Genomic DNA, 27,388 nt, shown 5'->3' with positions numbered 1-27,388 from the left:
GTGGGCTGAGCCAAATACACAAGACCCACTTTTTTTTTTCCATCGGTCATGGGGCCTGAACTCTGGGCCTGGGCACTGTCCCTCAGCTCCTCAGCTCAAGGCTAGCACTCTACCACTTGAGCCATAGTGCCACTTCCAGTTTTCTGGTGATTAATTGGAGATAAGAGTCTCGTGGACTTTCCTGCCCGGGCTGGCTTTGAACCACGATCCTCAGATCTTAACCTCCTAAGTAGCTAGGATTACAGATGTGAGCCATCGGTGCCCAATGACCCACTCTTATGTACCACACTCCAGCCTGTGTCAGGCCTGTGCCAAGTCCATATCCATTCCCCCAAGTCGCCTCTATCCATTAATTACACTGCCAATCACCCCCACCCTAGACTGCTGCTCTCCTTTAGGCAATTAATGAGCTAAGTAATCACCAAATGGAGAGCAATTACTGCCAGCAGTCAAAGGAGGAGGGAAAGAATGGTCAAAGGCCTAGGGCAGACAGAAAGAGGCTGAATTTCCCTATCTGGGCTGTGACTCTCTCAAGTTAGATAAAATCACCTATTGTGTACTGAGTCCTCATATCTTAGGGCTTCCAGCTGCCACATCCCACCATCATTTCATTTTCCCTCCACCAATTCTTCATATAGGCTTTGGCCAGAGCTTCACTGGACCCAGGAATGTCCATAATCTTGGACATCTTCTGCCTCTGTCGCCTGCCCCCAATCTTTTGCTACTTATAAACACTTCCTATTGTTTGAAGTTCCAACATCACCTCGTTTGTGTGTGTGTGTGTGTGTGTGTGTGTGTGTGTAGTGTGTGTGTAGTGTGTGTGTGTGTGTGTGTAGTGTGTGTGTGTGTGTGTGTGTGTAGTGTGTGTGTGTGTGTGTGTGTGTGTGTGTGTGAGTCCTGGGGCTTGAACTCTGGGCCTGGACACTGTCCTTGAGCTCTTCAGCTCAAGGTGAGCGCTCTTCCACTTGAGCCACAGCACCACTTCTGGTTTTCTGGTGGTTAACTGGAGATAAAAGTCACAGAGTTTTCTGCCCCTGCTGGCTTTGAACCCCAATCCTCAGATCTCAGCCTCCTGAGTAGCTAGGATCACAGGCGTGAGCCACCAGCGCCCAGATGCCTCTGTTGTTTTGATCAGCACAGAAAGGGTTCATCTTTTCTGAAATCTCACCTCCATAGTGATCACCATGAAATCTCAGACCAACACCTCAATACTAGCACTTTTAAGCCTGGCAAGCCCAATTATGTGGGAAAGGCTCTTCAGGCAACCTGGCACACCATCTTGAGTATCACTGGGCACAAGCCCTCCTGTGGTAAGATCACAAGATTGAGTGATAGGGGTGAAAGATATTAGATTGGGAGTCATCATTCTAATTCCAGCTTTGTCACTCATGGTATGTTCTTGTTGTTCTCTGGCCTCAGTGTCCCTATCTGATAAGTGGTGACATTCAAGGATGGATTTGATTAGATGATTCCTAATGATCTTACCACTTCTTGTTACAGTGCTGATAATTCAACCCAATCCAACTAGCCGAGTACTCTACCACTGAACTATATCTCTAGTCCTTAATTTAATTTAATTAATTAATTTATTTATTTTTGCCTGTCATGGGGCTTGAACTCTGGGCCTAGGCACTGTCCCTCAGCTCTTCAGCTCAAGGCTAGAGCTCTACCACTTGAGCCACAGCACCACTACCAGTTTCTGAGGGGTTTATTAGAGATAATAAACTTTACTGCCCCACTGGCTTTGAACTGTGATCCTCAGATCTCAGCCTCCTGAGTAGCTAGGATTACAGGCGTGAACCACTGGTGCCCAGCTTATTTATTTTTTATTACCAGTCCTGGTGCCACTTCCAGCTTTTTCTGTTTATGTGTTATAGAACCCAGAGCTTCATACATGCTAGGTAAGCACTTAACCACTAAGCCACATCCCCAACCCCTTAATTTTTTTCCTATTTTTTTTTTAATGCCAGTACTGGGGCTTGAATTCAGATTCCATGTTCTAACTTGGCTTTTCCACTCAAGGCTGGCCTTCTATCACTTGAGTCAGAGTTACACTCTTGGCTTTTTTTTTTTTTTTTTTTGCCAGTCCTTGTGCTTGAACTCAGGGCCTGGGTCTTGTCCCTTAGCTTTTCTCCTGGAGGTGGAGCTCTACCATTTGAGCCACAGCTCCACTTCTGGCTTTTTCTAGTTACTTGGAGATAGAGTTTCTAGATTTGTCTGCCTAGATTGACTTTAAGTCTTCATCCTCAGATCTCAGCCTCCTGAGTAGCTAGGATAGCAGGTATGAGCCATTGACTCCAGCTCTGGTCCTTTTTCTTTTCTTCTTGACTCACTCTGTCCTGCCTTGCCCCCACTTGCCCACCTCACCTTTCCTTCATCTTTTTTTTTTTTGGTAGGGTCTTGCATTTGTGCCAAAGACAACCTGAAGCACAAGCTTCTTATTTATACTTTCTGTTTGCCTGGAATGATAGAGGTTTATGTACTACTGAATCCAGCTTTTTATTGGTTAAGATGGAAGTCTTGCAAACTTTTTTTTTTTTGATAAGGGTTGATCCTCCCAATCTCTGCCTCCTCCATAGCTAGGATTACAGGTGTGAGCCAGTATGCCCCTGTTTCAGGGGATTTTTTTTGTTCTTGTTGTTTAGTTTTTGTTTTTATTTTTGCAGTCTTGGGGCTTGAACTCAAGGTCTGGGCACTGGCCTTGAGCTTCTATTTGCTCAAGGCTAGCACTCTACCACTTGAGCCACAGCGCCACTTCTGGCTTTTTCTGTTTTTATGTGGTACTGAGGAATCGAACCCAGGGCTTTGCGCACGGTAGGCAAGCACTCTACCACTAATCTACATTCTTAGCCCTGCCCTTGTTGTTTGTGTGTGTGTGTGTGGTTGTTGTTGTTGGGGTTTTGTTTTTGTTGTTGTTTTTGTTGTTGTTTTGTCAGTCATAGGGATTGAATTCAAAGCCTGGGTGCTGTCCCTGAGCTTTTTTGCTCAAAGCTAATGCTCTACCACTTGGAGCCACAGCACCACTTCTGATTTTCTAGTGGTTAATTGGAGCTAAGAGTGTCATGGAAGTCTGGGAAGGTGGCTCTGTAGTAGAGTACTTGCCTTGAATGCATGAGGCCCTGGGTTCGATTCCTCAGCACCACATAAGCAGAAAAGGCCAGAAGTGGCACTGTGGCTCAAGTGGTAGAGCGCTAGCCTTGAGCTGAAGAGCTGAGGGACAGCGTCCAGGCCCAAAGTCCAGGCACCATCATTGACAAAAAAAAAAAAGTGTCATGGACTTTCCTGCTTGGGCTGACTTTGAACTGAGATCTTCAGATTTCAGCCTCTTGAGTAGCTAGGATTACAGGCACGAGTCATCAATGCATGACTCTGCCCTTAGTTTTCTAAACATAGAGTCTTACTATGGAGCCTAGGCTGGCCTCTAACTGACAATCCTCCTGCCTCTGCCTTCCAAGTACTGAGATTAGAAACCTGTGCCATCATACCCAGCTAGAACTCTGCTAATTCTAAACTTCTATGACTCTGCTACTCATTAAAAAGCTGGAGATTAAGTAGAAGATAATAGCTATCCTAGAAGGCCAAGGGCTATATTGCTGAGATAGTAGCAAACCTGGTCAAAGAGGGGAACCTTTGTTCTGTGCATTGTAGGAAACTAGAGTTCCTCCCTGCATCTTCCTTACCTACATTGCCTAGGCCCCAGATGTATGACCTTGGCATCGCCAACTCCCTCTGGTCCCTATCAGCATATTCAGTCAGTCACCAACTGCCAATCATCTTCATGAACACCCACACTGCCCCACCTAGTTCACTCTGCCCTTCTCTCTTGGTCTCCATAACCCACACCTTACTGTTTCTTACTTCCACTCCTTTATATTTTTGGGGGTCTGTTGTGGGGCTTGAACTAGGGGTCTAGGCATTGTTCCTGAGCCTCTTTGTGCTCAAGACTAGGGCTCTACCACTTTGAGCCACAGCTCCACTTTCTACACCCTTGACATATATAACATCTAACATAGTTTGCCTCGCCTCTCTGACCAATCTTCCTCAATTCCCTTTGTCCCTCCTTATCTACCTTCCCTCTTTTTACTCATCCCCTAAATTTGGATAACATCCTAAAGTTTTGTTCTTGATCATTTCTAACATAATAACAAAATTAAGGGCTGGGGGACATGGCTCAAATGGACAGGCACCTGCCTAGCAAATATGAGACTATGCGTTCAAACCCCAATAACAGCCACAAACTATTGGCTCATGCTTGTAATCCTAGCTACTCAGGAGGCTGAGACCTGAGCATCTCAGTTCAAACCCAGCCCAGGCAGAAAAGTCTATGAGTTTCTTATCTCCAATTAATCAACAAAAAGCTGGAACTAGAGGTGTGGCTCAAGTGCTAGAATACCAGCTTTGATGACAAAAGCTGAACAAGAGTGTGAAATCCTGAGTCTAAGCCCCAGCGCTGGCTTAAAAAATAAATTTTAAAAACCCATACACACACAAACGGAAATTCCAAAAATAATAAACAAGGATTTAGCAGTGTTTCTAAAGTACAAAGAGCTTAGAATGTATGTTTGTTTGATTCTATGAAAAAACTATTATCATCCAGTTAACAGAAGTCAATTTTCTCTTCATAGAGTTTCTAAAAACTGTCCTTCCCTTTTTATTTCCATAGCCACTGCCCTAATTTAAGCCCTTAATACCTCATCTTAGAAACTTGCTTCAGCGCCCTGGCTGACAATACTGTAGGTCTTAGTTGACGAAAGGGAAAGGATGGGGTTCCAGTTAACCAATTGACCAAGGGCTTTGAGCTTAACCAGACCAAGCCCCACTCAGAGCAATGGTTACACAGTAGGCTGTGCTGTAAAGATAAGGCCCTCAGAACCACAGTCATCTGGGGGAAAAGATTAGGGTCACACACACAAAAATCAGAACCTGTGATGAGGGTGACTGGAAAGAGAACAATGCCTGATGAAATAGGTGAAGGCCTGCATAATGAACTCCACAAGAATCTCTTTAGAAGCTCTACCCGCCTCCCCAGGATTTGTTCCCACACCCCTAACTCTCTCCAGTCCATCCAATCTACAGCCTCAGCCTGTGGAAGAAGGTAAACCTCCACTCTCTAATTTGTCAGAAAAAAAATCTTAATTCCTGGGAAGACAAAGAAAGAATAAGAATAAAGAAAATAAAGTGTTAGAAATACTGAAGGAAGAAATTGAAATTCATGACATTGCTTTGGTAATGGGTGGAGTTTTTGTTGCAATCATTGTAATCTTGTATGTTTTGTCTGCTTTTAATGATATTTGAAGCTTTTAAGAAAAACTGATGGGTTTATGAAGAGCTTGATTTCATTTGCAATCAGTATCTAAATATTTAGAGAAATGTAATTTATTTCAGGATTTTTTTTCATTTATTGGTTGTAAAGGTAGTGTAATAATGTTTATTCTCAAAATTGTTTATTCTGAAAATGTCTATTTTAAAAATTGAATAAAGATTAGTAAACTTCCAGGCACTGGTGGCTTATGCCTAACTACTCAGGAGGCTGAGATCTAAGGATTACAGTTTGAAGCCAGCCGAGACAGAAAAGTCCATGAGACTCTTATCTCTAATTAACCACAGAAAAAGCCAGAAGTAGCACTGTGGCTCTAGTGGTAGAGTGCTAGTCTTGAGCAAAAGGAGCTCAAGGACAGCGCCTAGGTCCAGAGTTGAAGCCCCAGGACCAGGAAAAAAAAAAAAAAAAGCGCCCCGAAGGCCCTGAATTCAAGCTACAGGATCAGCATGCAGGCAGCATGCACGCACTGGCGTTCATACACACACAGATTAATAAATTGACATGAAAGTATAAACAAATAATGAGTCTTTTTTCTATGCCTGATAGAATGACATGAAGTCATAATTTTTCTTCTTAAACTTCCCATGTATGAATTCTGTATCTTTCATTGATTTCTAATCTATTGCTTATACCTCTGTGACTCAATTTTGTCATCTCAAAACGGAATGACATTACAATCTAAGGATTTAATAAGGTAATTCCTTCCTTAGCACTTAGCACAATACCCAGCATGTAAGTGTTCAATAAATGTTGGCTATCTTTACCTTCCCCCAGGTACCACTTTGACCATACTGCCTCCTGCTCAAAACCCTTCAAGTGCTATCCAGGGCTCACAGAACAAATCTAAGCTCTAACCATAATATTAGAATCTTTATGTCCTCACTTCCACCTGCTTCCCGCCTTGATGGTCACACTTTCCCCTCACCCATCAAACATCATCCCTCCCCATCACCAAGCCATCCCTCCCCCTGAGATGCCTTACCTCTCTCTCTCATGCCATTATTGCCAATTCAAACTGAATACTGATCCTCAAGAACCATCTCAAAGGCTACATCCTCCAAGATGCTTCTGGCCAAGATGCTCCCTCCTCTAAGCACTTTATTAGTATTTCTTTCCTGGCAAACATCACGTCTGGTTTGTATCAGAATCAGTTACATAGATGTCTGGAGTATAAATTCTGTGAAGGCAGGGCCCACTTCTTTCTTATTTTGTGCAGGTACTGGGGCTTGAACTCAGGGCCTGGGCACTGTCCCTTGAGCTTTTGTGCTCAAGGCTAATGCCCTACCACTTGAGCCACAGCCTCATTCCCAGCCTTTCCATAGGTAATTAGAGATAAGAGTCTCACAGATTTTCCTGCCCTGACTTCTAATCTTGATTCTCATATTTCAGTCTCCTGAGTAGCTAGATTACAGGCATGAGCCACCAGCACCCAGCAAGACTCATTTCTTTCTCTCTCTTTCTCTCTCTCTCTCTTTCTTTCTTTTTTAGTGGGGCTTGAACTCAGGGCCTGGGTGCTATCCCTGAGCTTTTTTTTCCTCCACACTAGTGCTCTATCACTTTGAGCCACAGCCCCACTTCTGGTTTTCCCGTGGTTACTGGAAATAAGAGATTCATGGGTTCCCCCCCCCCAAGCTGGCTTTGAACCTCCATCTCCAGATCCCAGCTTTCTGAGTAGCTCAGATTATAGCCATGAGCCAGCAGCATCTAGCTAAGACTCACTTTGGATTGATTGTGGCAAAGGCAAGGCTGCCTTGCCCAGAGCCTGGAATGTCATTGGTGCTCACCTAACAAGATGTTCAACTCATCCACCTCTGGGTTGTCATGTCACATAAGCAGAAGTAGCAGAGACTCATAATCTCACAGCAAAGTAGAGGAGACTGCAGGCCACCCTCACTCACCACTGCACACCACGCACGAGAGGAGAGGGGACAGGAGACAGAAATGGAGGAAGCCAGCAGTCGACTGTCCCAGGGCCCACAGGGTAGATGACAAGAAGATGGCAGAGCCAGATTCCAGGAGCATGTGGAGTTGTATCAGCTCAGCTCATTGACATTCCTCCAGACACTCAGCCTTTCTGTCAGTCAATGTGTGTGTGTGTGTGTGTGTGTGTGTGTGTGTGTGTGTGTGGACTGTTTGGTGGCAGATGCTCTGTGAGGTGAGGCTGATGTCAGCTTCCAAAAGAGGTCTGCCCTTGTGGCCAGCGCTCCTGTGCCCTCGTGTGTCCTGCCCCACCCGGCCCTGAGTTCCAGTTCCCCGCCAGGCAGCCTGCCAGCCAGCCAGCCAGCCGTCTGTGCGCCGGGGCAGAGAGGACCCGCCTTCCACCCTGTTTCCAAACAGCTCCCCTATCCGCGCCAGCGCCGCTGCCTCTCCCGTCTGTTTGCCCCTCGCCTCCTCCTCCTCCCTCTGTTGGGGCTGCCGCCGCCGCCGATGATGAAATTTGGCTTTGCAACACCCCCCTTTCCTCCCCTTCCTTGCAGGCCCGGGAGAGGATTAAGCCGCTGGAGTCTGAAATCGGAAAGATCCCAGCTTCTGCTCCCCAACACCTCCCTTCGCCCCCTCCTCCTCCCCGCCCATGCAAAACCCAGAAAATTAATCTCCCCTTCTGCCTGTGATATGGCGGGCTGCATTACAAGCTGGGCGTCGAGATAAAGCGGAGAGCCGAGGGACCGCGGCCCAGCGCCGGGGCCCCGGGTGGGGCCGGCCGGGGAGATAAGGGCCTCCCAGCTCCATGAATTATTCACCGGCGCTGCCTCCTCCGGCTCGGCGGCCGCCCTGGGCGCTGAGATTGCGCCTTGCACCCGGGCCGGGTAGGTGGGAGGGGGCTCCCGGGGAAGGGCGGCAGGCTGGTGCTTAGCTGGGAGACAACTCGGAGACCCCAGTCCCCTGCAGGATGGACTGCAAGGGAAGGAAGGGCTTCCCCACACACGTACACCCCCCCCCCCCCCGCTCCAAAAGAAAACAAATCTGGGGACTCCCAGACTCAGCCAGGACACCCCCCACCACCACCACCAGGTGCTCTTCATTTATGCAACTAATTAAACGCGCTATTGAGCCGCGCCACGTGCCAGATCCTGGCAGCCTAGAGCCAGAAATCCAGGTTCATGCCTGCCTGAGGATGCCCTGGATACAAAGCCCTCTTCTAAATGCTGGGTGAGCCCAGCTGAGCCTGCTCACCCACAGGGCTCCCCCTCCCCCGCCATCCAAGTGAGCCTGCTCCCCCCCCCCATCCCTCCACCCCCAATAGAAACAACCCCGGCTCAGTCTGGGCACCCTGCCGGAAAGGGGGACAAGAGGAGGAAGGAGAGCAGACTTACTCCCAAGGCGTCTAGGGCCCCTAAAACAGAGAAAGCTGCCTGCACCAGCATCTGGGAGTCGGTGCTAGAGTAGAGGGTTAACCCTGGAAGTTACAGGGAAGAGATAAAGCCCTACAGTGCGTGTCCTGTTTTCCTCTGGCTCTCCCTCTCCCTCCGAGACCCAGAATTCCCAGGCAGGGAGAAGACCTTTAGCTATCTGGTGCCTCCACCTCTCCTTACTTATCCTTCTCTCTCCATTCCAGTCTGTCTCCTCCACATTTCCTCCCTCTCTGTCGCCCTGTGTATCCATCTGCCCTTTTAATCTCTACCTTGCCCTGATTTCTCCACCTTGCTTTTACTCCCCCCCTTCTCTTTAATGATCCCTCCCTCCTGAAGCTGTGACTTCAGAAAATGACATGTTGACACATAAATCGGGATGCTCCATAGAAGATGGCTCTCTGCCAACCCTCTTCATGCACACCCTCAGCTGTGGGGAAGGAGAAGAAGGGTCCTTCACAGTCTTGGATGCACAGATTGGGGGGGGGGTGAATGGTATGGAGAGGGAGTCCCCCCAGAGATGCACTGACACAAAGAGATCTTGAGATGCCCTGAGAGCCAGGAATGAGGGGTACCTGAAGAGGGTGAAGGCCAGAGTCCTGGGCAAACACTGGGACAGGCAGCAACCTTGAACCTGCTGCTGCTGCTGCTGCTTCTGTTGGCAAATCAGCAACCAAAGCACATTTAATAAGACCCATATTCAAGTTGGAGGAGTGCTAATGAGGGGAGAGGGAAAAGGAGGGGGTATCATGGGAGGAGGAAGGGTGAACCCTTGAAGGATGGAGAAGGCAGTGACTTGGATGAGAAAGGGGGAGATGGGGTGATGGCAGAGCGAGATTTAAGAGAGAGGAAAGGGAAAGAAGAAAGGAGCAGAGAGAGGACATGGTGTGTGTGCGTGGGGAGGGGGGTGATCGGAGGAATATTTGGTTCCAAAAAGAAAGAAAACAGAGGGAGAAGGTGAAGGTCATAGGAGGGAGCAACATGAAGCATGGAGTGAAGGAGGGGTGTGTGGATGGGTACCCAGTCCTCAGCCCCTTCCCAACTTACTGCTAATTAACTCCTTAATTGTCTCTGCATTTGCTGAGCTGGCAGATGAAGTGGATGCAGACAGATTGGGGCACATGTGATTTCATGCGTGGGGAAGCGAGAAGCACTGCTTGGGAGTCCCAAGGGAACGTATCTCCTCTCCCCCCCTCCCCTCTCCACCCTCCTCTCCACCCATCTCTCAGAGGCTGGAGGGTGCTTCTGCACCTACAACAGATGGGGCCATCTGCAAGGGAAGCGTCCATGGAGAATTTGCCCCCGTCAGCCTTTTAGAGTCGACCATCCAGCTTACCAGTGTTAATGAAGTACCTACTATTTTACTAGGCCTGCATTGCTTTGTCAGCAGAGGCATCAGCTGCATCCTAGGGACATCTGGACAAGCTAAGTTCTCTGCCTAGGACCAGCATGGGTGTGACAGAAATCAGATTTGAACCCAGATCTGCATGATGTTAAAACTCTGGAATGGTTCCTGGTCAGAGGCTTCTCTCCAATGGACTGAGGAGAGAGGCCTCCCCAGGCATGTTTTCCTCTTAAGTCCCAGGGAGAAAAAAAGGATCTGAGACCTACGAACTGCAGAGGTCAGAGACTGGATGAAGCTGGGAGGATACTAGAGGGGCCAGGATGTGTCAGGGTCTGGACAAGAGGTGGGTGGACCTAGAGAAGCAGAAAGAAGCAGTAGGACACTAATCATAGTCCTTAAATCCCTCATGTGGCATCTTACAAAGGCCTTGGCAATGCTGACTTCCTCTTTTCTTCATCCCTGCCCCACAAACACCCGTCAGGATGCTCCCTCTGCTGCTACTCTGTTCTGGCTCACCCCTCTACTTCATTCTAGGCCTTTGTTCTAGAATCACTTGTCCACATGTTTATCTCTGTCTTGCTACTGGGAGGCTTTTGAGGGAAGGCATTCTGTTACCCTTCATCTTGTTCCCCAGGGCCCATCCTGGGATTCAATACAGGGAAAATGTTAATGAAGGTATTGTGCAATGGACAGGACAGGGAGAGGATGATGTGTGTGGTCAGATACCCATCTCATCTGAAATGAAGAGGAAATAACAGCATAAAGGATTTAGACTGAGTATACAAAAGAACTTCCTAAAACTGGCACCGGTGATACTATAAAGTCTTGATTCACACCCACACATCATAGAGAGCAAGTTTTCTCAAGATTGGCTGTGTGTTAGAGGTCTTAGAAACCTGAAAGATTGGGGCTGGGAAGGTGGCTCAGTGGTAGAGCGCTTGCCTTGCACTCATGAGGCCCTGGGTTCGATTCCTCAGCACCACATAAGCAAAAAGAAAAAAGCCGGAAGTGGCGCTGTGGCTCAAGTGGTAGAGCATTAGCCTTGAGCTGAAGAGCTGAGGGACAGCGCCCAGGCCCAGAGTTCAGGCCCCACTACTGGACCCAAAAAAAAAAAAAGAAACCTGAAAGATTCCCAAATCAGGCACTGGTGGCTCCCACCTGTAATTGTAGTTATGCAGGAGGCTAAGATCTGGAGTGTGGTGATTTGAGGGCAGTTCAAGCAGAAAAGTCTACAGGACACCTTCTACAAAATAACCAGCAAAACGCAGGGCTGGAGGCATGGCTCAAGTAGTAGAGTAAGCCAACCAGCCAAGCAAGCAGAAAAGTTAGGAGATCTATATTCCACCCCTAGAGATTCTGAGTTAATTGATGTGAGGTGGCACCATTGCATCAGTGTTTAGTCTGTCTTGCTGTGGTTGCACTGGTGGTTTTACAACTGCATCCTAATGCTAATGCTAATAATATTCATTATTTACTTATTGAGGATTAACCAAATACAAGCCAAGTACTGAGTATAAGCTTAGTACTAAAAGCTAAGCATTTTCATGCATTATCACGTGTAATCCTCAAAAAAAAAAAAACCTTGTGAAATAAATATTATTTACATCTTATAGATGAGGAAATGGGAGCTCAGAGAGGTCAAGGGACCTGCCCATACTAATAAATGGTAAGACCAGGTTTGGGAAGAACTGAGATCACTTGCTTCACGCCTTTTGTCTTCCCCCAGACTCTTCCTGAGGCTGTTCATTGGCCTCAATCAGTCCTCGCCTACCTCCATCTCACCTCATCACCCTCCCTCCACCCCCGCTGCTCCCTCTGTCTCTCGGTAACATCCCAGGTGATTGAAGCAATTTGCAGCCATTAGAAGAGACTCCATGTGTCACTCAGCCTGTGAAGGTGGGAAGGTGGGGAAATCACAGAAGCTCTAAAGTAGTCTCTCCCCTCCCTGCCCCCCTCCCGCCCTGCTCCCGAGGACATTTGGTATTCAGGAATCAGACTAGGTCCAATGGCTCCTCTGGTCCCCTTTTTGAGACCCTCTCAGGTGAATTCCCACTGCCAAATGCCCCTTTGAGTATAGTCTAAGTATCTGGGAGAGTGCTGCCACCCAGTGGCTGCCCAAAGACATGGCAGCCCACCGACCCCTCCTGATGCTGCTGGACAGCTCCCCCGACCAAGATCTGAATGGAAAACGGTTTTTTCATGGCAGGTGAGCGTACCCTGGGTCTTAGCGGATGGATCTACAGTCATACTCGTACTAGGGACCTCCAGTTTCCATCATGGGTTCCATCTTGGGTTCCTCGTGTACCCTCACAACTTCCCATCCAACTTCTTTCCCACTGTGTCATCCCCTCCTCCTTACTTGGTCCTTCCAACTTAAAAAACAAACACAATATAAAACAAAACAAAAAAAGCACCACGTCCAGTAGGTTCCCTTCGCATCTTTCTTTCCCCAGAGCTGCACCGTCCTGGAAGTGGAACAAATGAGACACTAGAGAGAATTCTGGTCGCCGCACCCGCCTCCTTCTCATCTGACACCATCAGACCTCAACAGCCTCGGTGCTAAGAGCCCCTAATGAGCATCAGCAAATTAACAGCTTCTCCTTGATTGCTCCTTCTCTGTTAATTGGATAGGGAGGGCCCCCCAAGGCCACTCAGAAAGGAGAAGGAAGGGAGGGAAGGGGAGAGGTGAGAGCTACAAGGAAACAGCCCCCAGGCCTGGATTCAACCCCTGGACTTCTGCTTCATTTCTGAATATTATCTCCCCTTTCTGGCCCTTCCTCATCCTGAGCCCTTTATTTCCTTTCCCCTTTTCTTATTCTTAACCAAATCCCCCTGGCGTCTGGCCTTTACTCCTTCCTCCTCTCTGTTCCTTTAGAGATTTGGCAATGAGGAACTTCAAACACGCCCCACTACCACGAAGACAAGCTGAGTGATGGAAGATGGGGGTATAGATGTCAAGGCTGTGTGTTTGTTTATATATGTGCGTGCGTGTGTGCTTGGTGTGCAGGAGGGATAAGAACAGGAGAAGACCTGTCTGGTCTTCCGGCGAGGGCTCGGTGTGTTGTTGTGGGCCAGGTCTCTGGGCTGGGAGGGCGTTTGTGGTGTGTATGTCTGTGAATGGCATGGTACGACTCCAATCTCTATGTGTCTGAATCTCCATACAGGCAAGTGCTTGAAATCAGTCAAGTGTGACTTGGAGCTTGTGTGTGCCCGTGTGTGTGTGTGCGTGTGTGCGTGTGTGTGCGCGCGCGCGCGCGCAAGTGTGCCACCAGAGGAAGCAGCAGCAAGAGGCAGGAGCATCGATCCGAAGGAGACAGCGCGGGGAGGGGGACGCTGGGGGCAGACACCCTCCTTCCTGCGCGCACCCCCGCGCGCGCGCACACCCCCCACACACTGTCACACACACACACACACACACACACAGAGGCACACACGAGCACACATACAAGCCATTGGGCCACACAGGCAGTGGGGAGACGGGCTCCGGAACCCGAGCGAGGCAGCGCTGCCGAGAGCGGCTGGGAAGAGGGGGAGAGCCAGCGGGGAGGGGAGCCCTGGGTTCCGCTCCCGGGGCCGGGGACCCCGCGCGCACACCGGGCCCGGAGACACCCTCGCAGACACTCGTAGGCGCGCACGCGCACCCTCTCCTCTCCTCCTCCCCTCCTGCCGCCACCCGGCCGGACGATGGATCCCTGCAGATCCCGGGGCTGAAGGCACCGAGCACCGCGCACCGCGCACGGAGCCCCGGGCGGACGAGCCGAGCCGAGCCAGCGAGCGCGCGCAGGCGGGCGGGCGGGCGGCGGAGCGAGCCGAGGCGGGCCGGGCCGGGCCGGCCGCTCCCTGCAGGGCTCTGCGCGGCGTGTGCCGCGGCGGCCGCGGGCTCCGGCTTCGGGCCATGAGCCCCTCCGCGGCTCGGCGCTGAGCCCACGAACGGCCCCGCGCCCCACGACCTGCTACCGGCTGCCTGCTTCCCGAAGCCCCCCTCAGGTGGGTTTCTCCCGATCGCATCGCTTTTCGCTCGCGGGGCTTCTCCGCGCCCCCCCACCCCACCCCGAAGCCGGGGACTCTTCTTCGCTCCTTAGCTCTCCCCAGCTGCTGGGGAGGCTTGGTGGCTGGGGGGGGGGGGGCGGGGGCCGAGCCGGGGATCGGACTGCGACGAGAAGCTGGACTGGGGGGGGGGGCCTTGGGGCGGGGACAAGTGGCTGTCATAGGGAACCGCGCCCCCCCTCCATACATCCACCTCAGGCAATCCTCCACCCCACCCCCAAACACACACACACACACACACACACACACACACACACACACACACACAGCCTGCGCCTATGTAAGAACTCAGACACCGCAGGTGAGGACTCAGGCTAGTCCCCTCCCCAGCCGTACCCACCCCCCCACACCCCCCCGAGGATTTTCTGGACCAGGTTTAACTCCTGGGGTGACAGTCTAGTCCTGGAGGAAGCAGAAGAGGAGCTTCTGACCCCAGGCTCAGCCCATCTGGGGGAGTTTTGGCTCCATGAATAGGGTAGACAGTCCTGTCCCAGAGTGACCCCACATCTGGAAGGAACTCCTGTGCCTGCCTGTGGGAAAATGGGGAATTCCCTCTCTCCCTTGAGCAACTGTATCTGGGGTCTCCCCTGGTCTGGAAGCTTCCCTGGCAGAGCATTCTCTTGGCCTGAGCTGACCTCCCCCCAAGCCCAGCCTCTGTATTAGGAGGAGCCCTGTCCGGGATGTGCCCCCCCTTGCCCAGACACCTCTGTACTTGCACAACAGAAGAGTCTAATACACTAAGAGCAAGACCTCTGGAGATAGGGATTCTAGAAGGATGGCATTAGAGCAGCCCATGTGTACTCTTATCCCAGGATGATGATAGACTTCTCTCTTCCTTCCTCCCTCCAGGATCCCCTCGGCAAGGATGGAACTGAAGGCCGAGGAGGAGGAAGTGGGTGGTGTCCAGCCCGTGAGCATCCAGGCCTTTGCCAGCAGCTCTACCCTGCACGGCCTGGCCCACATCTTCTCCTATGAGAGGCTGTCTCTGAAGCGGGCCCTGTGGGCCCTGTGCTTTCTGGGCTCGCTGGCCGTGCTGCTGTGTGTGTGTACCGAGCGTGTGCAATACTACTTCCACTACCATCATGTCACCAAGCTCGATGAAGTGGCTGCCTCCCAGCTCACCTTCCCTGCCGTCACGCTGTGCAACCTCAATGAGTTCCGCTTTAGCCAAGTCTCCAAGAATGACCTGTACCATGCTGGTGAACTGCTGGCCCTGCTGAACAACAGGTGGGCGACTCTCACCTCCCCCCTCGGTCTAGCTTATTGGGGTGCCAGTCAGGTTGCTTACTTTCTTACCTTACCAAGAGCCAGCCAACTTTTCCCTCTTGCTACCACTTCCCCACTTTCCTCCCTTCCACATACCATAAAGGAGCTGGGGTACTGCTAAAGCACCCAATTAAGGACACCCAATCTCTATTCCAATATAATCCAAAACAGCTCTACCCCCACCTGCCCAGCCTGAGCTGTGAGTGAGATGTCAGCACCCAGTCTTAGTTAACTTTGCCCTCCTTCCTGCCTTGTCTTCCTCACTTAGAAATGGGAAAGACCACCTTCAACTGGCAGAGACTATATCACAAATGCTATAACTCCTGCTGCTTCCCTGCTTCATCTTACTTTGTTTTGTGTGCTTATTTGCTTTGTGCCTTTGTGCTGGTCCTGGTGCTTGAACTCAGGGTCTTGGAGCTGTCTCTTGGCTCTTATGCTTAAGGCTAGCACCCTACCACTTGAGCCAGAGCTCACTTGGCTTTGTGCTGGTTAATTAGAGACAAATGTCTCTTGAACTTTCCTGCACAGGCTGGCTTTGAACCACAATTTTCATATCCCAGCGTCCTGAGTAGCTAGGATTACAGGCATAAGCCACTGGTGCCTGACAATGCATCTCAATCTTGTGCTAAGAGGCCCAGCTTTTGAGCAGCCACCGTAAGTCCTCTGACTCCGTGTGGAATATCCTCTGGACATGCACAGCTCTTCTTCCTTGCATGTCTGTGCCCAGATCTGCCCCCAACCCAGGACTAGATGTTGCCCCACCCCAAGTATAAGATGGGCTCTGGTGGTCATGTTCATCCATGTGGTATTTCCCACCCTATTCCTGGCTCCAGGTATGAGATACCTGACACACAGATGGCTGATGAAAAGCAGCTGGAGATATTGCAGGACAAGGCCAACTTCCGCAGCTTCAAACCCAAGCCTTTCAACATGCGTGAGTTCTATGACCGAGCTGGTCATGACATTCGTGACATGCTGCTCTCCTGCCATTTCCGAGGGGAGGTCTGCAGCGCTGAAGACTTCAAGGTGGTGAGTGATTCCCTGATGCAGTGGGAGTGTCAGCCTGGCCCTCAGAGGAGGAAACCAGGTTTCTCACAAGGCTTGCTGTTTGGGAAGAGGCAATTGTATGTCTTCAGCTTTGCTTTTGACAGGAGAGGACTGTGCTCAGCACTTGGTATATTTGCTCTGTGTGAGACCTGAGCTTCAGCCTTGCCTCCATGATGGTGCCCACCACAACACACACTTGCAGACACTCCCATACACATACACTCATGTAGCCTGGTCTGCCCCCAGTGTTACTTTCTGGGTCACAGGTATCACAATTAAGAGTGGTGGTTATTACTCAAAGTTAATTTGGGAACTGTCACCTGGGAGCTTGAAAGGAATGCAATCTTGACAGGAGCCAGTGACATATGCCTATAGGCCTAGCTACTCGAGAGGCTGAGATCTGAGGATTGAGGTTCAAAGCCAGCCGAGACAGGAAAGTCCATGAGACTCTTATCTCCAATTAATCACCAAAAAGCTAGACGTGAAGCTGTGGCTCAAGTTGTAGAGTGCTAGCCTTAAGCAAAAAAAAGCTAGGGTCAGTTTCTAGGCCCTGAGTTCAAGCCCAGAACTAGCAACAAAAAGAGAGAGACAGACAGACAGATAGATAGAGAGAAAGAGAAGGAAGGAAAGAAAGAAAAAGAGTGGAAGAAAGGAAGAGAGTGAGAGAAAGAAAGAAAGGAAGGAAGGCAGGCCTTTGTACCCCACCTCATTTCCCAGACCTACTGAATCAGAATTTGCATTCTGACAAGATCCCTGTTCGAGAGCTGGAGAGCAACTCAAGTAGTAGAGTACTTGTCTAGCAAATACACCGAGTTAAAACCTCATTATTGCTCCCTTCCCCATACACCCCATACACACCACACACACACACACACACACTTAAAAGTTTGAGAAGCACCACAAAGCACAGAGGGTAAGCAAACTTTTCTCTTAAATAGCCAGCCAAGTAGTTGGGCATATGGGCACATGCCTGTAATCCTGGCATTCAAGGGGCTGAGGCAGGAGGACTGTGAATTCCAGAACAGCCTAGGCTATAGGTGAAACCCTGTCATGCAACAGGCAAACAGGTTATTTTTCCTTCTGTGGTACCCTCCCTGCCTATGCATACTAGCAGGCACATGTACACACACACACACACACACACACACATACACACGTTTGTTTAGGTTCTCCCCCTACCAGCAAGAGCCACAGAGGCAGGGTTGGAGGGGCTCAGAATGTACAGTCCTGGCTAAACTCGAGGCTCCCTTTGCTTGTAAAAATGGAGATGTCCCTTTCCAACTGGCACTATACTCCATAGACGTGGTGGCCTCAGGCCAGCCTGAGGAACTGACTTCCACATCTGACCTGCTAGGTAGCCCTAGGCAAGTCACACAGATTATTCAAGGTTAAGAGACTCACCAAGCTGGTTGTTGTGAAGCATGCCTATAATCGCAGCACTCAGGAGGCTGAGGCAGGATGGTGAGTTTAAGGCCAGTGTGAACTACATAGAAAGACCTTGTCAAACAACAAGAAAAAAAAAAAACAACAACCAGAAAGAGATCAAAAGACCTACAGCCATATATGAATGGGTGAAAGATGCTTATTAATGCTTCCTAGTGTTTGCCAGGCTCTCTGTATCCCTTTGATAGATAGCCATATTAGCTCTATTCTGCAAATGCACAGACCGAGACACAAAGAGGTAGAATAATTTGCTGCAGTCCACTGCCTGGTTAATGATAGAATCAGGATTAGAACTCATGTTTCCTTAAATCCCAATGAAGTATACTCCCTAGAGTTCCTCTGTGCACTTCCACCTTTTTTTTTTTTTTTTGGTAGTACCAGTACTGTGGCTCGAACTCAGGGCCTGGACGCTATCCTTTAGCTTTTTCACTCAAGACTGGCCCTCTACCGCTTAAGCCACAGCTCCATTTTGGCTTTTTAGTGATTAATGATTAAAAAAAAAGTCTCAGATTTTCCTGCCCAGGTTGGCTTGAACCTCTGATCTCATCCTCTTGAGTAGCTAGGATTATAGGTATGAGCCACCAGTACCTAGCAACTTTTTCTTTCCAAAGCTTGGGTCCCCAAACATCCCTGGGGTGCTTACTACCAACTTCCCCACCTTTGAGCTTCCTTTTTCTCCCTGTCCATTTTCTCTCCCACTGGCTGGCTTCCTCCTAGCATGAACTACCATTGTTTGTATAGAAAGACTAAAGCCATGGTCATGTTACTGTTTACAGCTGAGGTTATACAAGACTTCCCCTATTTAAGCCCTGCTCCACAGACAGATTTCACAGGCCTTTGTCAATCCTGCTAGACAAAGTTTGTATGATCTGAATGATCAACAGCTTGCTGAGCTTGGCTGACAGAGAGCTTAAGATAGATGCAACAACCATTTCCTTCTCTTTTCTTTCTTCACTACAGGAAAGGCTTAGATTTCCCAGAGATTGAGACCAGGGAGTCGCCAAGCTCATAAACTATGTTCCTAAGAAAAATAAAATTGTAGGTGAAGGTAGGCAGCAAAAGCCAAACCCACAAGCAGAAGTAACCAACAGGAAGAAAAGAGAACATACTAACTTTTTTTTTTTTTTGGGGGGGGGGGGGGGGTCCGGTCGTGGGGCCTGAAATCTGGGCCTGGGCGCTGTCCCTCAGCTCTTCAGCTCAAGGCTAGCGCTCTACCACTTGAGCCACAGCACCACTTCTGGCTTTTTTTTTCCTGCTTATGTGGTGCTGAGGAATCGAACCCAAGGCCTCATGCATGCAAGGTAAGCGCTCTACCACCGAGCCACCTTCCCAGCCCAGAACATACTAACTTTGATGGCTTGTGTTGCTAGATGAAAACAGGAAGTGCTTGGCTTAACCTGGAAAGTATAAAGTTGGGATATAATAAGCCCACTGAAAGTGTTCAGTTGAGGGCTGGGAAGGTGGCTCAGTGATAGAAGGCTTGCCTTGCATACATGAGGCCCTGGGTTCGATTCCTCAGCACCACATAAGCAGAAAAGAAAAAAAAGCTGTAAATGGCACTGTGGCTCAAGTGGTAGAGCACTCGCCTTGAGCTGAAGAGCTGAGGGACAGTGCCTAGGCCCAGAGTTCAGGCCCCACGACCGGACCCTCCCCAAAAAAAAGAAAAGAAAAGAAAGTGTTCAGTTGAATCTTTCCATCATTTCCAGAAAGACTTTAAATGGTGATGTTAAGACATGTTCAACTGGGCACCAGTGGCTCATGTCTGTAATCCTAGCTACTCAGGAGACTGAGATCTGAGGATCGCAGTTCAAAGCCAGCCCTGGCAGAAAAGACCCTGTGAGATTCTTTATCTCCAATTAACCACTCAAAAACCCAAAGTGGTGTTGTTGCTCAAAATGGTAGAGCACTAGCCTTGAGCAAAAGAGCTCTAAGACAGCACCCGGGCCCTGAGTTCAAGCCCGGCAAACAACAACAACAAAATGACATGTTCAAAGTTAGGCACTGGTGACTCATACCTATAATCCTCGCTACTCAAGACACAGATCTGAGGATCAAGGTTCAAAGTCAATCTGGGTAGGAAAGTCCATGAGATTCTTAACTCCAATTAACTACTAAGAAGCCAGAAATGGAGCTGTGGCTCAAGTGGTAGAGGAACAATCTAAAGCAAAATTGCTAAGGAAGAGCACAAGGAAGCCGGGTGCTGGTGGCTCACACCTGTAATCCTAGCTACTCAGGAGGATGAGATCTGAGGATCGAGGTTCAAAGCCAGCCCGGGCAGGAGACACCGTGAGACTCCTATCTCCAATAAACCACCAGAAAACCGGAAGTGGCGCTGTAGCTCAAGTGGTAGAGCGCTCACCTTGAGCTGAAGAGCTGAGGGACAGCACCCAGGCCCAGAGTTCAAGCCCCACGACCGACAAAAAAAAAAAAGAGCACAAGGCCCTGAGTTCAAGCCCTAGTACCAGCACAAAACCAAAAACATGTTTGGTTTAAAATATGACTGACCCATGTTATCTGAGTGGACAATTTCTAAGCTGTCATGTGAGGTGCGATTGGCTCATAGCATTCTGGAGCAATTTCAATGTGAGAACAGATACACAGGCTAACACTGTCCAGGCCCCGATGTAACATTTCTCAGTGCAGGAAAAGACCATAGCTTTCTGTGTCTTCATGTCAAAGATTTGATCCTTTATGGCTGCTGTGGGTGGGTTGACCTCCCTGCCAGGCTTTTTTTTTTTTTTTGCCAGTCCTAGGGCTTGAACTCAGGGCCTGGGCACTGTCCCTGAGCCTCTCTATGCTCAAGGCTAGCATTCTACCACTTGAGCCCCAGTGCCACTTCCGGCTTTTTCTGTTTATATGGTACCGAGAAATCGAACCCAGGGCTTCATGCATGCTAGGCAAGCACTCTACCACTAAGCCACATTCCCAGCCTTTACCAGCCTCGTTCTATGTTAAGAGCTTTACCACTTCTACCTGTGGGGTTGCCCCTGAACTGATGAGAGTCAAGTTGTGATTCACTGTCTGTTATCTTCTTGGTGGAGAATGGTCTAGCAAGGCCCTAGAGGACTCATAGATACTTTGCCTGGTATTCTACCCTTTCATCTCTTCTTGGTCTCATAATGAACATCAATCTCTCCATCCTTCTTATTCTCTGCTAGGCCCAGAGGTGTATTGGGGATGTGGATCATTGAACAAATGTAGCACTAACAGAAAACAGCTGTCTACACAGTGAAGGCTTAGGCAAGATCAACTTGGCTTTTCTTTCTTCCTTTCTTTTCCTTTTTCCTTCCTTTCTCGCTTTCATTTTTCTTTCCTTCCTTTCTTCCTCTTCCTCTTTCTTTTTCTTCTTTTTTTGTCACTTGGGATTGAACTCTGGGCAGGGGCACTGTCCCTCAGCTCTTCAGCTCAAGGCTAGCACTCTACTACTTGAGCCATAGCTCCACTTCCAGTTTTCTGGTGGTTTATTGGAGATAAGAGTCTCATGGACTTTCTTGCCCGAGTTGGCTTTGAACTGTGATCCTTAGATCTCAGCCTCTTTAGTAGATAGGATTATAGGCATGAGCAACCAGGGCCTGGCTCCTCTTTATTTTTCTTTTCTCACTCTTTTTCTTCCTTCCCCATTTCTTTCTTCCTTCCTTTCTCCCTCTCTTTCTTCCTTCCTTTCTCTCTTTCTTTTTCTCTTTCTCTCCCTTCCTTCCTTCCTTCTTTTCTTTTCTATTCTTTTGACATGGCTGTATATTCCAGCGTGGCTTCAAATTCATCCTCCACCTGCCTCTGCCTCCCAGACATTGAGATTACAGGCGTGCACGTGTCACTATACCCAGCAAGAGGAGGAGGTCTTAACTAATGGCCCAAGTCCTTGCTCAAAGTGTTTACGAAACACAGTGTTCATGGGGCTATGTGGACTCTTTTGTGGATTTTCTAAGGGCAACCCTCATCTAAACAATAAGAACCCTGTTCCTACAGGATAGTTCCAGGAGGCATAGGAAGGTGGCTACTCTGGTTTCTAAAGGCCTCCAAAGACAAGGGTCTGCAGTAGTAGACACCCTCCAGCTGTGCTTCTGAATCCAGCTCTACCGTGGGGATTGGTGTTCAGAAAATGTTGGGCAGGGTCCTTCCCCCTGTGAATGAGCTTGTGGAGGGTGAATGTGGATATCCTGCATTAAATCCAGGAGAAACTAGTTTGGAAGTCCTTCGGATTGAAGGGGCAGAGGGCAGTTGGGTAGGCCTCAGTAGCTGTCTCCTGAACCACCAAAAGAATAATGAATGCCAACCACAAAACTCCCTCTTTCCTGGCTGCCTCATTTGTTGCCAGGGTAACAGGGTGTGGGGATCCTCTCTCCTGTCCCACCTTAAGGCTAATCAGGCTGAGCAGGGCAGGGTTCTGTGGAGGGGGACTGGGGGCGCAGCTGTCCGCTGGTGTCTGGGCGGGGGCTGGGAGTGAACATAGTCGCAGCTGGTGCCGGCCTCCAGCTGCACCTTATCTGTCCCTGGCAGTGGGAGCAGAGATGTGGCTGGAATGCTGAGCAGCTCCAAGGGGAGGGGGCTGGCAGATGGTTGCCAAGTCTGCCCTATGCTCCCCTCTCTCCTGGGGGGAGAGAGAGAAGCAACAATTCGTGTCTGGACCTGGAAGAGAAGGAAGAGGAGGGTAGAAAATTATGTGGACGAGGGTGTGGTAGGGGCAATAATCCTCTCAAGAAGGGTAGAATTGGGGGGGCATGAATCAGTGGGGGAACCCACAGGATTCCCCAAGGAATTCCCAAATAAAGAGATGGAGTAAAGAGAGTATAGGCATAGAAATTCGCCCCCCCCCAAAAAAAAAAGGTTCTGGAATGAAAACATGGATAGGCGATCCTGCAGCCCAGATGGGGACAAAGAGGTCACTATAAAGCAATTAAGAAGCCCATCGCCAGTGGCTCCAGCCTGTAATCCTAGCTACTCAGGAGACGGAGATCTGAGGAGTGCAGTTCAAAGCCAGGATGGGCAAGAAAGTCCTGGAGATTCTTCAGTGAGAAAGCTAAGAGAAAGCAGGAGGCCCTCAGTTCAAGTTCCAGAACTGGAGATAGATAGATGGATGGATAGATAGATAGATAGATAGATAGATAGATAGATAGATAGATAGATAGATAGATAGATAGATAGATAAACAATTAGAGCCCAGGAATGGCAGGGTCCAGGGTTCTGTCCCTCCACAGACGTCCCTTCCCCATCCCCTTCTCCAGAAGCTCAGAAGGAGAGTCTCACTGGAGGCCCCCCCATCTCATTGCCTGGGTCTGTTTCCTCTAGCTAGGAAGGAAGCCTCAGAGAGGAAAGGAAGCAGTCCAGACCATGCAGACAGAGGGAGGAGAGTCTGGATGACAATTTCCACAGGGTGGGTAGGAATGGGAGCATGCACTATTTGCAGAGGGTTAAAAGAGATTCCTAGCCAGGTGTCTCATGCCTGTAAGCCTAGCTACTCAGTAGGATGAGATCTGAGGATCATGGGTTTGAAGGCAGTCTAGGCAGGAAAGATTCATCTCCAACTGGCCACCAAAAAGCTGGAAGTAGAACAGTGGTTCAAGGATAGAGCCCTAGCTTTGAGCACAACAGCTCATGGACAGTGCCTAGGCCCAGAGTTCAAGCCCCAGGACGGACACACACACACACACACACATACACACACACACACACACAGAGGCTCTAATAGAAGGCCAGCTCCACTAGTCTGAGGGGTTAATGGATAGCATGACTTCACTCTGTCCTTCCCCTCTCCCTCTTCCCCAGAAAGTACTAGAACTAAGTAGTAGCCAAGGTCTGGAGAGTCACTGATTAGAGCCAGTTGCAGGACTCCAGGTGGCTGGGCTGGGGGTCTCTTTCTCCTTTGCCCTTGCTTTACACACACATATATACAAACATCTTTTGGGTAAACAAACATCTTTGGAGTACTTTGGTTTCTTCCTTCACCTCACTCCCCCACCCTTCCCCCAACCAGTTCTCCCAGAAGGCTATCAGCTAAGAGGCTACTCAAAGCTAATTGATCTCCTAGCTGTTGCCTAAAGTGATAGGGAATTGATGGAAGTAACTAAGTGCCTCTGGGGACAGAAGTGAAGTGCTTCCTCCATGCCACGCTGGCAGCGTGGACAGCTCAATTGAAGGTACACCCACTGCACCCCAAGGTGCAGTCCGAGAAGCAGAGCGAAGGCTTCCAGAGAGGGCATGCGAGTGTGCCAGTAATGGGACTTAAATTCAGGCCTGGTTGCTGTACCTTAGCTTTATTTTATTTTATTTTTTTCCTCAAGATTGGTGCTCTTGGGCTGGGAAGGTGGCTCAGTGGTAGAGCGCTTGCTTTGCATGCCTGAGGCCCTGGGTTCGATTCCTCAGCACCACATAAGCAAAAAGAAAAAAGCCGCAAGTGGCTCTGTGGCTCAAGTGGTAGAGCGCTAGTCTTGAGCTGAGGGACAGCGCCCAGGCCCAGAGTTCAGGCCCCACGACCGGACCAAAAAAAAAAAAAAAAAAAAGATTGGTGCTCTTGAGAGCCACAGCTCCATTTCCAGCTTTTTGGTGGTTAATTGGAGATGAGAGTCTCATGGACTTTCCTGCCTGGGCTGGCTTTAAACTTTAATCCTCAGATCTCTCCAGTCTCCTGAGTAGCATGAGCCACTGGTACCAAGCTGCAAGGTAGCTTTAAGTGCCACAACTTCACACAAGACTTAACAGGGGAAGTGGTGCTGTGGCTCAAGTGGTAGAGCGCTCACCTTGAGCTGAAGAGCTGAGGGACAGCGCCCAGGCCCAGAGTACAAGCCCCACAACCAACAACAACAACAAAAAAAGTAAAAGAAAAGACTTAAACAGGAAAAAACAAACAAACAAACAACAACTAAGGGCCAGTGTCCCAGGACTGGCACAAAAAATTAAGTGATGTCTAGCTAGAATGGAGGACAGAGCTGGCGTAAGGGCAGAGTTGCACCTGACTCAACCTCTCAGCTTCTGTGTCCAATTTCCTGCAAAGACAGAGACTATATAAAGGTTCTTAAAAGGTTTTTTGTTAGCTGGGTGCTGGTGGCTCATGCCTATAATCCTACCTATTCAAGAGATCTGAAGGATCATGGTTCAAAGCCAGCCTGGGCAGGAAAGTCCTTGAGACTCTTATCTCCAATTAACTACCAAAAGAGCCAGAAGTAGAGTTCTGGCTCAAGCGGTAGAGAGCTAGGCTTGAGCAAAAAAGCTCAGGGATAGTGTCCCACGTTCTTTGTCAAGAGCTATCCCCCTCCTTCAGCTTCTGGGAGACTAAACCCATGCTAGCCTAAATGCATAATGGATGTACCCAGACATGGGCATAAGACATCTTTCTCTTGTTTAAAATGAGCAGGAAGCTACTGTATTTCCTTAAGAAGCTGTAAGAGAATCTGCCATGCCAGGCTCTCCGAGGCCACACTAGCAGAAAAAGAAGGGCAAGTTGTGGTCTTTCCTGAGATCACATGAGTTCTCAGAAAGAAAAGCCTTTCCCACCCCTCTCATCTGCTGTGGCTCATCGGCTGCCTCTCAACGTGTGACTGCCCATCCTAGGGCCTGGAAGGTTGGGCTTTGATGTTTAGTGTTGTGTGTCTCTAATTGGTGTGTCGCATCAGCGTGCCTGGCTAAGAACGTCCCCGGGGAGAGACTGCCGCAGTGGCCTTGACCATAGGCGGCAGCAGCTAACTCCGGTTTCTGAGAGATTCCTCCTGGCCCACACGCCTCCAGGGAGGCAGCACACATGTGCACCTCCCTGTGTATGCCGCGAAGAGGGGGGCTATGGATATAGACTAGGGTATAATGTGGACATATATGAATGTGCACGGGGGCACATGCAACTTCGCGTGTGGCTGTGAAGACAGTTTTTGTGAGGGCAAAGCTCTAGTTGCATGCAGAGCACATACCAAGCCAAATTAATCATCTCTTTCAGTCTTGCTTTGAAATTTACAAATTCCCTTCACTTTCCATCATGTGGGCCTCCTAATGCTAGAAGGCAAGGAGATTTTATTTTATTTTATTTTTTGGGGGGGTCCGGTCCTGGGGCCTGAACTCTGGGCCTGGGCGCTGTCCCTCAGCTCTTCAGCTCAAGGTTAGCACTCTACCACTTGAGCAACAGTGCCACTTCCGGCTTTTTTCTTTTTGTTTATGTGGTGCTGGGGAATCGAACCCAGGGCCTCAGGCATGCAAGGCAAGCGCTCTACCACTGAGCCACCTTCCCAGCCCGGCAGGGAGATTTTAATATCTTCATAGGAAAGATGAGAAAACTGAGGCTCAGAGGCAGTATGGGACTTGCCTGAAAAAGTTACAAGCCAGAGGATGACAGAATGGGTCCCTGACTTCAGAGTGAAGGCCAGGTTTTCTGTGTGTGGTGGACTAGGTTGCACTAGGGTCTCCAGCTGTTTGCTGTCCTATGGAGAGAAGGTTCTAGAAATCTCTTCTCCAGGTTAAATGTGCTGAGCTTCTAGATTCCCCTGTCTCTTTCTTTCTTTCTGTCTCTCTTTTTTTGGTGCCAGTGCTGGTGCTTGAACTCAGGGCCTAGGAGCTGTCTCTTAGTTGTTGTTTTTTTTTTTCACATAAGCTTGGTGCCCTACCACTTGAACCACAGCTCCACTTTGGACTTTTTACTAGTTAAATGGAGATTTAAAAATATCTCACAGACTTTCTTCCTTTTTGGGGGGGCGGGGTCTGGTCGTGGGGCCTGAACTCTTGGCCTAGGCGCTGTCCCTCAGCTCTTCAGCTCAAGGCTAGCACTCTACCACTTGAGCCACAGCACCACTTCTGGCTTTTTTCTTTTTGCTTATGTGGTGCTGAGGAATCAAACCCAGGGCCTCATGCGTACAAGGCAAGTGCTCTACCACTGAGCCACCTTCCCAGCCCCCTCACAGACTTTCTAGACTAGGCTGGCTCCTAATTATGATCTTCAGATCTCAGCCTCTTAAATAGCTGGAATTACAGACATGCGCCACTGTACTCAGCTTTTCTGCCTTTTTTTTTTTTTTTTTTTGGTCTGTTGTGGGGCTTGAACTCAGGCCTGAGTGTTGTCCCTGAGCTCTTTTTGCTCAAAGATGACACTACCACTTTGAGCTACAATGCCACTTTCTGGTTTTTCTGGTGATAAATTCAAGGTAAGAGTCTCATAGCCTTTCCTGCCTGGGCTGGCTTTGAACCATGATCCTCAGATCTCAGCCTCCTGAGTAGCTAGGATTGTAGGCATAAGCCACCAGCACCCAGCTTCCTCTGCCTTTTTATTGCGTCATCTGGCCAAGTCCCAACCTTGAATGAACCCACTGTTGGCCTTCCCCAGGGAATCATTAGAGCAAGCAGGTACCACCAAAGGAAGTAGCATTACCCCAGAGTAGCATTGGATCATGTTGTATTCATGATCATCATCCTTTAGTGGGCCTGTGGTGCTGCCTAGCAACCCCACTGTACCTTCCTGGTCACCTTGCTCTGTTCCCCCCCCCCCCCCCCAGTGATTACTGAAAAGTCCTCTACTCACCTCCAGAAGCCACCTTGACTAGCTCCTCTCTGCAGACGACCTTGCCTCCCACTTCACTGAGAGCACAGACGCCTCAGACA

At 49.4% G+C, this 27,388-nt stretch overlaps 1 protein-coding gene across 1 annotated transcript in view; it reads left to right on the top strand.

The window, feature by feature from the left end:
• The first annotated feature begins 13,452 nt into the window (after positions 1-13,452).
• Positions 13,453-27,388, top strand: part of Asic1 (acid sensing ion channel subunit 1) — a 29,844-nt gene continuing 15,908 nt past the window's right edge. The window contains exons 1-3 of the mRNA XM_042677664.1: positions 13,453-14,002; positions 14,912-15,289; positions 16,162-16,357. Of these exons, the coding sequence (XP_042533598.1) occupies positions 14,928-15,289; positions 16,162-16,357 (558 nt within the window). The 5' untranslated portion in view covers positions 13,453-14,002; positions 14,912-14,927. The remainder of the gene's footprint in view (positions 14,003-14,911; positions 15,290-16,161; positions 16,358-27,388) is intronic.

The sequence above is a fragment of the Dipodomys spectabilis genome, unplaced genomic scaffold, assembly GCF_019054845.1.
Source record: "Dipodomys spectabilis isolate Male_0828 unplaced genomic scaffold, ASM1905484v1 ptg000039l, whole genome shotgun sequence".
Taxonomy (NCBI): Eukaryota; Metazoa; Chordata; class Mammalia; order Rodentia; family Heteromyidae; genus Dipodomys; species Dipodomys spectabilis.
This window is presented reverse-complemented; position numbering and strand designations above follow the sequence as displayed.